General features: G+C 39.9%; 1 protein-coding gene across 2 annotated transcripts in view; it reads right to left on the reverse strand.

Annotated features, from left to right (window-relative positions):
• The window catches only part of SMG6 (SMG6, nonsense mediated mRNA decay factor), a 200,745-nt gene that overhangs the window by 179,281 nt on the left and 7,140 nt on the right, over positions 1-14,324 (reverse strand). For both annotated transcript variants that reach the window (XM_027517050.1, XM_027517051.1), the window contains exons 5-8: positions 12,693-12,799; positions 12,381-12,459; positions 4,120-4,230; positions 3,527-3,739 (exon numbers count right to left, since the gene is read on the reverse strand). In XM_027517050.1, the coding sequence (XP_027372851.1) occupies positions 3,527-3,739; positions 4,120-4,230; positions 12,381-12,459; positions 12,693-12,799 (510 nt within the window). The remainder of the gene's footprint in view (positions 1-3,526; positions 3,740-4,119; positions 4,231-12,380; positions 12,460-12,692; positions 12,800-14,324) is intronic.

Consider the following 14,324-nt stretch of genomic DNA (forward strand, 5'->3'; position numbering starts at 1 on the left):
GGCATGATCAGAAATGTGTACCTGGAAGCTCATTTGGGTTACTATCTAAAAAGAAAGGCCTAAGGAGGACCAGGAATAAATGTGGGAAGACCATTAAGAGCTTTCAATAATCTGTGGATTACTGAAATGATGAATGACAGCTTAGACCAGGACAGTGGTAGTAGAAATAGAGAAAAGTAGATGGATTAAAATTATGTTTAGGAGGCACAGTAATAGCCCTTGGTATTAACTGAAAAAGAAGGGGTAAAGGATGACTCACATCTCCAGCAAGAGCACTGCTCACATTCTAGCCTCCAGCCACACTGAATGACTTGCAGCTCCCTAAGCCTTCATGCCTCAAGAGTAGAAATGCCCTGACATCATCCTTCAGCTGCAAATTGCCTCCTCAGTCTAGCCTTCCTTAACCGTACCCCTTACGTGCCTTTAATTCCTGTTCCCATAGCCTCTCATGCTTGCCTTTATCACAGCACACCGCATTATAATATAATCAAATATTTATGTTTCTATCTTCCCCACATGACAGAGTGCTCCTTAAGGCTAGAAATCATCTTTGGTTATTTTCATCTCTGCATTTCCAAAGCCTAATTACTCAAATGTCTGTGAATAAACTTTCACTTCTCATCCAATGTATGTTCCTGTTCTGGGGAACAGAGAGTGAACTGAGTTCTTGAGGCCCGCTGTATCAAAGAAAAGGATATGGGAAGATGACCTGGGCCTGAGAAAACAGTCAAAAAAGGCAGTGTGGTTTCCTAGCTGGACAGAGAGCTATGAAACTGTAGGCTTCTTCCTCCTGTGCTGGTATTACAGAACTAAGAGTCCAAACCCAAAGATGTAACTTTAAAAGAAATTAAGGGAAATGATTACTCCAGGATGATGCAGAGGCTGAAAACATACAAAGAGCTTCACCAATAGTTCAGAAAACAAATTACCAAATTTTACTCTGCATATATATGTAATTATTTGAAATTTTTACTAAAAATACATTAATATATTACTTGCATAATTAAAAATGTACTAAATATAATAAAATGTAATGGCTCCAACGTGTAGCTGAAAATGCCTCTCTTAGATGCACGTAGAATAAAAACACATGCCATATGATCCAGCAATCCCATTCCTGGGCACATATCCAGACAAACTCTAATCTGAAAAGATAGACGCGACCCAATGTTCACAGCAGCCCTGTTTACAACAGCAAGACATGGAAACAACCTAAAAGTCCGCTGACAGATGAATGGATAAAGAAGATGTGAGCGTGTGTGTGTGTGAGGGAACAGCACCCAGCCATGAAAAGGAATGAAATAATGCCACTGCAGCAACATGGATGGACCCAGAACTCATCATACTAAGTGAGGTGAGTCAGAGAGAGAGACAAACAACATGTGATATCACACACATGTGGAATCTAAAATACGACACAAATGAACTTAACTACGAAACAGAAACAAACTCACAGACATAGAGAACAGAGTTGTGGTTGCCAAGGGAGGAATGGCGTAAGGGAGGGATGGATTCAGAGTTTAGAGGTAGCACAATCAAATGCTTATAGAATGGACAAATAACAAGATCTAACTATATAACACAGGGAACTACATTCAATATCCTATAAGAAACCATAATGGAAAAGAATATGAAAAAGAATATATATATATATATATATATATAAAAAACATATAACCAAATCACTCTGCTGTACACCAAAAACAAATACGGCATTGTAAGTTAACTATACAATTAAAAAATAATAATAATTTAATAAAAAAAGAATAAAAATACAAACTTACAAACATACTACTTAAAAAAATAAATAAAACCCCTAATGGAAGACAGAGATCTATAAAACATTAATTATAACTTTAATGAGGGATACTCCCTAAAAAATGCCATAAAATACTTTCTCAAACTGTCATTGTTGCTTTCATTTTAAAGACACACAGTGGAGCTAATCCCATAGAACAGTTTGTCTCCCATTCAAGTAGACTTCCGGTCTGAGGTGGTACCATCCAAACTAGAAGCGGCAGCAGTGAGGATTCTGCCACAGTAGCAACCCCTCTGAAGCACCCTCACGTCCTGGGGCCCCATGCACACCATGGCACACAGGAAGCTGGTAGTTTCGTTTATAAGCAATGACTTCTTCCCAAGTCATCAAGAAAAGAGCTGAAGACCAAAGACAGAGGAAGATAAAGGGAATTCTAAATTAAACCCTGAAGGATGAGTCCTCCTATCCCACCACCTTTGACTCATTCTTAGCAGACAGCCAACCCTCCAACTTCAAAGAGGAAACAGACAACGTGAAAAGGCCATCCTTCACCTTCCTCCTACAATACTCACGATCTTACCTGCACCCCCAGTTATCCATTCCTCTTTTCCCTCAAGCACAAGAAAGACGGATCTCTCATCTTTTTTTTCCGCTATCCCCCTCACCTGTGCTCTGGATCCTACTCCTTTCTCATCATTTGCAAGGACATTTTCCTGCCATTTACCTCCTTTCTTTCATAGGTCTTCAACCTATTTATCATTATGTCCCTTCCTTGAGTAGCTGAATCAACTCTCTCTCATGACTTTAGTATCATCTATAAGAGGATGCCTTCAAGTATCTTCACCTCTGGCCCAAATCACTCTCGAGTTTCAGATATTTGATAGTCTCTAAGTATCTGCACGTCAATGTCCTACAGAAATTCCAACATGTCCAAAACTAAACTCATCGTATTTTTCTTAAAACCAATTCCACCTTTATTCTCTATCTCAGGGAATGGACCAGTTCACCCAGTTCTCAAGTCAGAAACCTAAGTGCTACTTCTCTCAGCTCCCATGCCCAATTAAGCCCTTTGGATTCAACCTCATTAATATACTCTGTTCACTTTTCCCCATCTCCAAAGCCATTTCCTGGTTCAGTTCCTTCTCACATCTCACTTGGATTACTGTTGCACCCTTCTACTCTCCTTATTTCTAGTCTTACTCTTCTCCAAACTTTCCACAAAACATCCAGAGTTCTATTTCTAAAATGCACACCTGACATTTCCCTATTTAAAGCACTCAATGGCTCCCTATGACTTTCTGGGTAAAAGGTCAAACTACTTATTGTATGACCTTTCAAGACCTGGTCCCAGCTCATCTCGCCATTCACTGTATAAGTTTTGCTCTCAGGGCACGATAAACCCGCCATCTGCAATTTTCCAATTACTGTGTCCTCTCCCTAGTTTCAAATATCCCACCCAGAATCCTAAAGCATCATACTGATGACTACGAACCCAGGGCAGCAAAAAACTTTTAATTCTAAATTCATCTTCATCTAGAAAAGCTTTTACTAAATTCTGTAGTGCCACACAGTGGTGAAAGAGGGAAGCGCATAGTAAAGATAAAGGAAATGTAGGTGGAGGACATGTATAGAGCATCAGGGAGCCTGAAGTGGTCTGACTCCCTGAGATGAATGGGAAACGTCTGCGCAGTGCTCCATGGCGCCATGCACCAGGCTCTCACGCCTACTCAGCTAGTCGTGCTCATGACATCGCTCCCAGGAACTTACATCACTGGGGCTTAGGCTGCCCAGCCCATTCTCCTGCTCAGAATCCTTCCCAGACTCTGTGCCCTGGGAGGACCGGGGATGGGATGGATGAATCCAGATCTCCAGGCGAGTGGTGTCATCTCCTACATGTCGGAAAGTGGATTTCTTCCCTTTCCGCCACTGGTCAGGGCTCAGCTCCAATTCTTCGTGTTGCTTCTTTTCCATCTGTTCCGCCTGTATGACATACAAACATGTAAGCTCAGACTCTCCTGGTATTCAACCAATAAAGAGAAGTGCTCATCTCACCTGAGCTTGTTCGCTAAGAACTGTAAAAAGTAAAGACTTAGCCATAGTTCCAAAGTACAGAGTATCATCTGTTTTGTCTCATAAAAGCTACTTATTCTGTAAACCATATGCTGTGGAACACGTACACCCAAAGGCCCTCGTGGAGTGCTCTCCTAAAGATGAGTTTGGCTCTGCACAGAGACTGACTCTATGGCACAGACCAACGGCACCCCTTGAGGACACTATGAGTCATTTCCTAAAGGACACAGAGACAGTAACAGAAATGCATTCTTCTAGGAAGAAATGATTTTGCCTGCATCCCTACTCACCTTCCGTTTGGTCTCTTCAAACAAGCTCATGAGACTCTCCTTGGCAGTCAGGATAGGGTTGCTGGCAGCTAAACTGCGCATATAATAATAGACAGCATCCAGCTTCCTCCTCTGCAGAAAGAGGTCAGAGACACTGAGTCAACCAGTTCTCTTCCAGACTCCAGCCTGAGTCAGCCAACCCAGGAAACCCTACCATCCCTCCCAAGCTGTGAGGAATTCCAACAAGAAAATGAGAAAGCTATCCATAGAAGAAGCCACGGTGATGACAACAGAGCTCTCTTCTCACCCAGGACTATGTCTACAATGTGAGCTACTCTTAAAGCCACACACTCAAAAGCAGGGGAAAAGAATAAAAAGCCTTACAAAATATGAAAGCAATTACATTTTCTCTTCAGAGAAAGAAAATGGTCAGCATGTACTAATTACTATCATATTTAAATTATAAATAACAATGGCAATATCACTGATTAAGCGTAACTGTGAGGCAAATGATGAGCACTTCAGAAACAGTATTTCCAAACCCAAGGAAACTGCCCCGTAGACATTATTATTTCCATTTTAACGATGAGGAGACAGGAGTTCAGGAAGATTATTATATAACTTGGCCAATAAGGTCTCAAAGCCAAACCTCTGAGAAGCTAGTATTTGAACCAAGGCCTCCCTGGCTCCTAAGTTCATGTTTGCACTACAAGGTACTGACTCTACTGAGGAAAGGAAACTATGGCTCAATGCATTCAGCAAATAAACACTTCAAGTCCAGTTCTACAACCAATTAATAAGGAAATCAAAGGGAGAGGGTTAGAAGGAAAGAAAATCAAAAGCCTTTCTATCTATCATATACATCTTTACCCTTTCCCTGTCTCGAAATGTACCTAGACTACTATTTCCTTCTCTCCCCAGCACTTACTTACTCTTTAAAAGTGCCCCCTTGCAATCATCTAACATGGTTAAAGATACACATTCTAAGCTCGACTGCCTGAGTGTGAATTTGGTCCTGCCACCAATTAGGTATAAGCCTAAGAAAGTCAACCTAGAAAAATTTCCTTATCTGTAAAATGAAGATATTCACCAACATATATGGCTCCTGAAAAGAATAAAATTCGCATAATTGTTCGTTTAACAGAATATCTGATACATGGTTTCAGTCAGTTAAATGAAAGCTATCTTTAATGTTATTCTAATTATGCCACTCCCGTGATTTTACAGTAATTGATCAGTCCCACAATGATTTTTTTCATATTTTAACATCTCTGAAATCAAGATACAACTCACAATCAATATCTACCATCATCTTACTTTAGCTCACATTTTTCCTTCTTAGTGGCATAGAAAATTATATTTCCAACAATCAGTTGCATCATATGCTATCAAGTGCAACTTGTACTGTTGTCTGTACACACTTGTCTTCTCAATGGTTTTTTTTCAGGACAGAAACCGTATCAAATTACCTAGCAAAACCTGCACAGCATGTTCTCAGCAAATACTTGGGATCCACTGAAGGAAAAGTTACAGAAAAGTTGAGAAAGTGATGTTAAAAGACAATTAATTGGGTTAAGACAGAGAAAGAAAAAGAGGGACAGAAGAAAAGAACTTGCAAAGAGTACTAACCTAGGTCAGAGATCCATGAAAAAAACACATAACAATTTAATTTGTGTGGCAACAAACCACTGAGGGAAGACACAAGATTAATACTCAAAAATCAGTTGTATTTATGTATATTAGTAATAGACAATCTGAAAAAGAAATTAGGAAGTAATTCATAATAGCATCAAAAATAACAACATACCTTATTTATACCTTAGGAATAAATTTAACCAAGGAAACGCAAAACTTTTAAACTGAAAATGACAAAACATTTCTGAAAGAAATCAAAGAAGACCTAAATAAACGGAAAATATCCTATGTTTTTGCAGCAAAAGACTTAGTGTTGTAAGGATATAAATAGACCAAAAGCCCTCTAAAGAGTCAATGCATCCTCATCAAAATCACAGTGACTCTTTTGGCAGAAAAGAAAAAGCTGATCCTAAAATCTATATGGCTTTCCAAAAAACCCCAGACCACCAAACAATGCTGAAAAAGAACAAAGTCGGAAGACTCACATACCCCAATCTAAAAACTTACCACAAAGCTACAGTAATTAAAACAACATAGTATTCGCACAAGAGAGAGAATTCAGAGTCCAGGAGTAAATTTATCATACATTAACTGACTTTTAAAAGTGCACTGGGACGGCCCAGAGGGATGGTATGGGGAGGGAGGAGGGAGGAGGGTTCGGGATGGGGAACACATGTATACCTGTGGTGGATTCATTTTGATATTTGGCAAAACTAATACAATTATGTAAAGTTTAAAAATAAAATAAAATTAGAGAAAAAAATAAAATAAAATAAAATATTACATCTATTTCTATAAAAAAAATAAATAAAATAAAAGTATTAAGACTATTTAATGGGGAAAGAATAATTTCAACAAATGATGCTAAGGGAATTAGATTGCCACATGCAAAAGAATAAATTAGACCCTTACTTCACACCATAAATTAACCAAAAATGGATCAGTGACCTAAACAGAGGAATTAAAACTATAAAAAAAAAAGATTTCTGCATTTTCGCTTAAATAAATAAGAAACCTTAACTTTTAATTTGGTTAAGCGTTTCTTAGCTATGACATCAAACCACAAGCAACAAAAGTAAAAATAGATAAACCACACTTTATCAAAATTAAAAACTTTGTCGAAAGGGCACTATCAAGAGAGTGAGAAGACAACCCGTAAAATGGGAGAAAATATTTATAAATCATGTATCTGATTAAGGTCAAACTACATAAAGAACTGCTACATCTCAACAATCAAAGAGACAACTCAGTTTAAAAATATGCAAAGGATTTGAACAGACTTTTCTCCAAAGAAGATACACAGATGGCCAACAAGAACATAAAAAAACCAGTACTCATTAGGGAAATGCAAGTCAAAACCACAATGCCATACAGCTTTGAAAGCAATTAGGTTGGCTACTATTCAAAAACACACACACACAACAAAAAATAGTGTGCTTTAGCAAGGACACAGATAAACTGGCATCCTTGTGGGACTATAAAGTGGTACAGCTGTTGGTATGGTGATTCTTCAGAAAACTGAAAATGCTATTGCCCGATTACCACATGATCCAACAACTCCACTTCTGAGTATATGCCCAAAAGAATCGAAAGCAGGGTCTTAAAGAGGTATTTGTACACTCATATTCGTAGTGGTATTACTCACAATGGTCAAAGGTAGACATGTCCATTGAGAAATGAAATGAAAAACAACATATGATATATACACAACTGAATATCACTCAGCCTTAAGGTGAAAACTGACATGAGCTGTAACATGGATGAACCTTGAGGATTTAATGCTAAGGGAAATAAGCCGGTCACAAAAAGACAGATACTTTTTGATTCCATGTATATTCGGTAACTAGAGTACACAAATTCAGAGACAGAAAGAAGAAAGGTGGTTACCAATGGCCAGAGGGAGGGGAGAACAGAGAGTTGCTGTTTAATGGGTAGAGAGTTTCAGTTCTGTAAGATGAAAAGAGTTCTGGAGATTAATCTGCACAACAACGGCAATGTACTCAACACTACTGAAACAGTATGCTTTTAAAGACGGCAAATTTTGCTTTCTGTGTGATCACAGTTAAAATTTTCGCTGAGGTTTGACAGTAAACAAAACTCTGTAAAGCAATTATCCTTCAATTAAAAACTAAATAAGTTAAAAGAATTTTTTTTATTTTATTGATTTTAAAAAAATGGGTAAAGGACTTGAACAGACTAATAAGCATATGATCAGATCAGATCAGATCAGTCGCTCAGTCATGTCCAACTCTTTGCGACCCCATGAACCGCAGCACGCCAGGCCTCCCTGTCCATCACCAACTCCCAGAGTTCACTCAGACTCATGTCCATCGAGTCAGTGATGCCATCCAGCCATCTCATCCTCTGTCGTCCCCTTCTCCTCCTGCCCCCAATCCCTCCCACCATCAGAGTCTTTTCCAATGAGTCAACTCTTCGCATGAGGTGGCCAAAGTATTGGAGTTTCAGCTTTAGCATCATTCCTTCCAAAGAAATCCCAGGGCTGATCTCCTTCAGAATGGACTGGTTGGATCTCCTTGCAGTCCAAGGGACTCTCAAGAGTCTTCTCCAACACCACAGTTCAAAAGCATCAATTCTTTGGCGCTAAGCCTTCTTCACAGTCCAACTCTCACATCCATACATGACCACTGGAAAAACCATAACCTTGACTAAACAGACTTTTGTTGGCAAAGTAATGTCTCTGCTTTTCAATATGCTATCTAGGTTGGTCATAACTTTCCTTCCAAGGAGTAAGCGTCTTTTAATTTCATGGCTGCAGTCACCATCTGCAGTGATTTTGGAGCCCAGAAAAATAAAGTCTGACACTATTTCCACTGTTTCCCCATCTATTTGCCATGAAGTGATGGGACCGGATGCCATGATCTTCGTTTTCTGAATGTGGATCTTTAAGCCAACTTTTTCACTCTCGACTTTCACCTTCATCAAGAGGCTTTTTAGTTCCTCTTCACTTTCTGCCATAAGGGTGGTGTCATCTGCATATCTGAGGTTATTGATATTTCTCCCGGCAATCTTGATTCCAGTTTGTGTTTCTTCCAGTCCAGCGTTTCTCATGATGTACTCTGCATAGAAGTTAAATAAACAGGGTGACAATATACAGCCTCGATGTACTCCTTTTCCTATTTGGAACCTGTCTGTTGTTCCATGTCCAGTTCTAACTGTTGCTTCCTGACCTGCATACAAATTTCTCAAGAGGCAGATCAAGTGGTCTGGTATTCCCATCTCTTGAAGAATTTTCCACAGTTTATTGTGATCCACACAGTCAAAGGCTTTGGCATAGTCAATAAAGCAGAAATACATGTTTTTCTGGAACTCTCTTGCTTTTTCGATGATCCAGCGGATGTTGGCAATTTGATCTCTGCTTCCTCTGCCTTTTCTAAAACCAGCTTGAACATTAGGAAGTTCACGGTTCACATATTGCTGAAGCCTGGCTTGGAGAATTTTAAGCATTACTTTACTAAGATGCTAAATATCATTAAACATTAGGGAAGTGCAAATCAAATGTGAGCTACCACTTCACACAAACTGATTATAAAGTTTACGTGAAAAGGCAAAAAAAAAAAAACCCAGGATAGCCTACACAATACTGATACTACCTGACTTCCAGATTTGCTATAAAGCTAGCTATAGTAATCAAGACAGTGTGGAACTGGCCAGAGAATAAACAAGTAGATCAATGAAACAGAATACAGAACCCAGAAACACACCTTCACAAATACAGTCAGTTGATTTCTGACAAAGGAGCAAAGGCAGTTTAAAGGAGAAAGCAGAGTCTTTTCAGCAAATAGTGTTGAAAACAACTGGACACCCACATGCAAAACCATGAATCTACACATAGACATTACACCTTTCACAGAAATTAACTCTAAATGGACTACAGACTTATGTGCAAAATGTAAAACTCTACAACTCCTAGGAGATAACAGAGAAGAAAATCTAGGTAACATGTGTTTAGCCATGCCTTCTCAGATACAACACTGAAAGCACAATCCATAAAAAAAAAAAGTTGATGAAGTTCTTAGATTTCATTGATTTTAAAAACTTCTGCTCTGTGAGAAACACTAAGAAGATAAAAACTACAGATTGAGAGAAAATATTTTTAAAACACATATCTGATAAAGGACTGGTATCCAAAATAGACGAGCTCTAAAAACTCAACAACAGGGACTTCCCTGGTGGTCCAGTGGCTAAGATGCCATGCTTCCAATGCAGGGGAGCTTAGGTTCGATTCCTGGCCAGGGAACTAGATCCCACAGGCCACAACTAAAATATTCTGAATGCCACAAGGAAGATTGAAGACTCTACATACCACAACTAAGACTCAGCACAGCCAAATATTAAAAAAAAAAAAAAGCCAACAATAAGAAAACAATCCAATTTAAGAATGGGCAAAAGATCTAAACAGACATCTCACCAAAAATACACAGAAAGCAAACAAGCATATGAAAAGATGCTGTACATCATCTGTCATTAGGGAATTGTAAGTTAAAACAAAGCCTAACACAAATAGGATTCTGCAAACCTATTAGAAAGAGCAAAATCCAGAACACTGACAAGACCAAATGCTTAAAAGGATGCACAGCAACAGGTGGGAACACCAAATGGTACAGCCACTTTGGAAGACAGTTTGACAGGTTCTTCCAAATCTATATATGCCCTAACCATACAACCCAGCAATCACACTCCTAAGTAGCTATCCAAATGAGTTGAGAACTTACGTCCACAAAAAAACGTGCACACAAATGTTTCTAGCATTTGATAGTCCAAGGATATTTCCAACCTGGAAATAACCAAGATGTCCTTCAATAGGGGAATGGATAAACTGTGGTACATCAATACACTGGAATACTACTCATCAATAAACAAAAAGAGCTATCAAGTCACAAAAATACCTCTAAGTGCTAAATGAAAGAAGCCAACATGAAAAGGCTACATACAGGATGGTTCCAACTATATGACATTCTGGAAAAGTCAAAACTAGAGAGATAGTAAAAAATATCAGTGATTGACAGAGGCCTGGGGGAGGGAAGAAGGATAAAGGGGTGAATGGCGAAGCACAGGGTTATTATTTTTAGGGCACTGAAAACATTCTGTGATCCTGTAATGGTGGACACATGGATATATTTGTTCAAACTCACAGAGTGTACAAGAATAAAAGTGAACCCAAGTGTAAGCTGTGGACTTTAGTATTAATAAATGTACCTGTACTGGCTCACTAACTATACCTAATGTACTATACTAATGAAAGATGTTAATAATAGGGAAAACTGGGAGTTGAAGAAGTATACAGGAACTCTCTGTACTTTCTGCTCAATTTTTCTGTAAACCTAAAACTGACCAAAAAATTTAAAAAATATACTAAAGAAGAACAAAAAACAGTCCCCAGGTAGGGAGGAGGGAACCACAATGAGATATCACTTCATACCCACGAGGTTGGTCAAACTCTAAGCAATGAAAAGTAATAAACATCAGCAAGAACATGAAGAAACTGGAACTCCCCTATACTGCTGGCAGAAATATAAAATGCTGCAATCACTATAAGAAACAGCTTGGCAGATTCTCAAAAAGGGAAACACAGCATTACCATTTGACCCAGCAATCTCACTCCTAGGTACAGACCGTAATTAATGGTTAATTTTCTCACATGAATTTCATCACAATTTTTTTAAAGCCATTGAGGGGAAATTTTTTTTTTTATATTTTCTAGTTAACAAATAAGACTAAAGGGGAGAGAAAAAGCCACAAAGAGGGGAGAAAAAAATCTCAACACATATCTAAAAGAGAATAAGACAGAGGTAGAAAGCAGAGAGAGAGAAATTCATAGATTCCGCAAAAAGTGTATCCTTAAACCCCATTCCTTATTAACAATGTCAATCCATAATTAAAGTGTTAGGAATTTTTGTGTGTGTGTGGAATAAAGGATAAAAATATCAATTCAAACGCTGTTTATGTGGGCAATGAATTTTACAGCGTTAAGAAAACTCTCCCTGCCAATGAACACGTTAACTGCCCCTTGTATTTAAACCTTTGGTACCTGCAATTGGCCCCTCCCCCTTGAAGTCAGTTTCCTTACTAGGGGCTCTGTCAGATCCCAAGGCTCACTGTGAGAGCCACATTTAGAGGAGTTCAGCAAGATCAGACAGGTACGATTTGGCATTTACTGTGCTTCTGCTAAAAAGACTCCTAAGGTGAAAATCAGCTCAGATGAATAAGGTGATGATCCGGGAAAAGGAAGGAAGGGTATACTTAGTTGAGGACTTTAAAGGGGAGACATACAGGGAGCCTTCCTTTCCTTCTAGAGATGAGTAACCTAGTTCAACCTAGGGAAGGGAAACAAGACAAGATTCAGAGCAGAAACCTTGGTCAAAAACAGCGAGTAATGTTTGGCTGCCACATAAGCATTCCCCTGCGAACTTACGTGTAGTGAAAGTGGATTCAACTGAAGTGAAAAGTCCCTCACAGCTTACCTCTGAAAGCAACAGTTAACAAAAGGAGTGTGAGGATGGCAGACAGAAGGGGGTATACTTTGGGTTGGGTGTTCAGATGAGTTCTAGTTCCAGGACTTGATGCTATCAAAATCCATATATCTTACATACTGCCTGCAAAATACTGCCCCATCCAAAATTTCTTACCGTATACACAGCCAGCAGAGCCAACTGGTTATAAGGGCGCCCATTCTTTGGAGCAATATGCTGGGCCTTCAGGTACCAGCTAGAACAGAAAAACAATTTTTAAAAAATATTTCTGTATTAACACTTTCCCAATTTATCAGCTGATAGCCCTTACTACTTAAGCTGTAACCCTCGAGTGGTAAAGCATGAGGCCTATGGGAGCACCGGTAGGACGTATGTACAGGACGCAGCTCAGGTGGGCCACTGCTCTCAACAGGGCCTAGGTTAAAGCCACACAGGGGAAGAGGAGTAACGAACAAGAGGCAACAGTACCTGCGTGCCTTCCCATAATTTGCCGTGTCGTTGGCTTGCTCCCGATACCTGGCAATATCTCCTTGGCAAATCATACATCGCTGGGCACTGATCAAGGCATATTTTACCTTCAGGAGAAACGACCAGTTAGTAGCATCTACCCAAGAAACTCTAACTTCAACCCCAAAGGACAGGGAGAGGGTCAAAATCACAGAGCAACATTAATAAGGGACCAGCGATCTTCAACAAAGTCCAGTCAAATGGAAAAACATTCTGCCTGTCTTTGTAGTAGCTGGGTAACCTCAACTAAGTCTCTGGGACTCAGCTTCTCCATCGGAATATAAAAATACCTATCTCACAGGGAAACTGGAGGGAAAATGTGTAAGAATACTTTATGAATTATAAAGTGATATACAGGGATTTCCCTGGCAGTCCAGTGATTAAGACTTAGCAGGTTCACTGCTGTGGGCCTGGGTATGATCCCTGGTTGGGGAACTGTGATTCCACAAGCCATGCACAGTGATATACAAATAGAGTATTAAAACTGTTGTTTGTTCTTTCCTTTCCATCCTTCCATCATCTTTCTCTCCTCAAACAATACAACTGTATTGTGTTACTGTACTCCATCTCCTTTGCAGGACAATAATAATTCCCTACGGAGAAGGCAATGGCAAGCCACTCCAGTACTCTTGTCTGGAAAATCCCATGGATGGAGGAGCCTGGTAGGCTGCAGTCCATGGGGTCGCTAGGAGTCGGATGCGACTGAGCGACTTCACTTTCACTTTTCACTTTCACACAATGGAGAGGGCAGTGGCAACCCACTCCAGTGCTCTTGCCTGGAGAATCCCAGGGACGGCGGAGCCTGGTGGGCTGCCGTCTATGGGGTTGCACAGAGTGAGACATGACTGAAGCGACTTAGTAGCAGCAGCAATAATTCTCTAAAACAGTAAGTTACAATCCTTTACCAAACACCCACAACATCCAGGACTGGGAATACTACATGTATGTTTTCTCACTGATGGGCTTGGCATCTGTCCCTCAATGAGAAGACAAGAGTAAAACTTTAACTACCCTAAGACATGAGCTCAACAAAAAAGCCTTCTTAAGGAACATCACTTCATAACATGTATATGCTGTTACAACATACTGTTAGGAGCTTCCCTGGTGGCTCAGCAGTAAAGAATCAGCCTGCCAATGCAGGAGATGTGGGGTTCAATCCCTGGGTTGGGAAGATTCCTTGGAGAAGGGAATGGCTACCCACTCTAGCATTCTTGCCTGGAGAATTTCCATGGGCAGAGGAGCCTGGTGGGCTACAGTCCATGGGGTTGCAAAGAGTCGGACAAGACTGAGCAACAAACACTTCACCTGGCTAATATCTTGGGTCTTCAGCCTTAGCTTAACCATGACTTCCTCGGGCCTCTATGATCCGCTAGGCCCCTTTACACCTATACCACAGCCCCACAACACCCTTTGCAGAAGTCACTACACCTGCAGTTACTAATCCAACACCTGTACTCATCCCTAATCAAACTAAACTGTGAGAGTTGGGACCACAGCGTTCTTGTTCCAGGCTGAATTACGTGTGCCTAGAATGGCACCTGGTGCGTAGGAGGGACTCGTCAAGTACTTGTTGATTAGTAATACAGCTTCTGC

The sequence above is a fragment of the Bos indicus x Bos taurus genome, chromosome 19 (genome assembly GCF_003369695.1).
Source record: "Bos indicus x Bos taurus breed Angus x Brahman F1 hybrid chromosome 19, Bos_hybrid_MaternalHap_v2.0, whole genome shotgun sequence".
Lineage (NCBI taxonomy): Eukaryota > Metazoa > Chordata > Mammalia > Artiodactyla > Bovidae > Bos > Bos indicus x Bos taurus.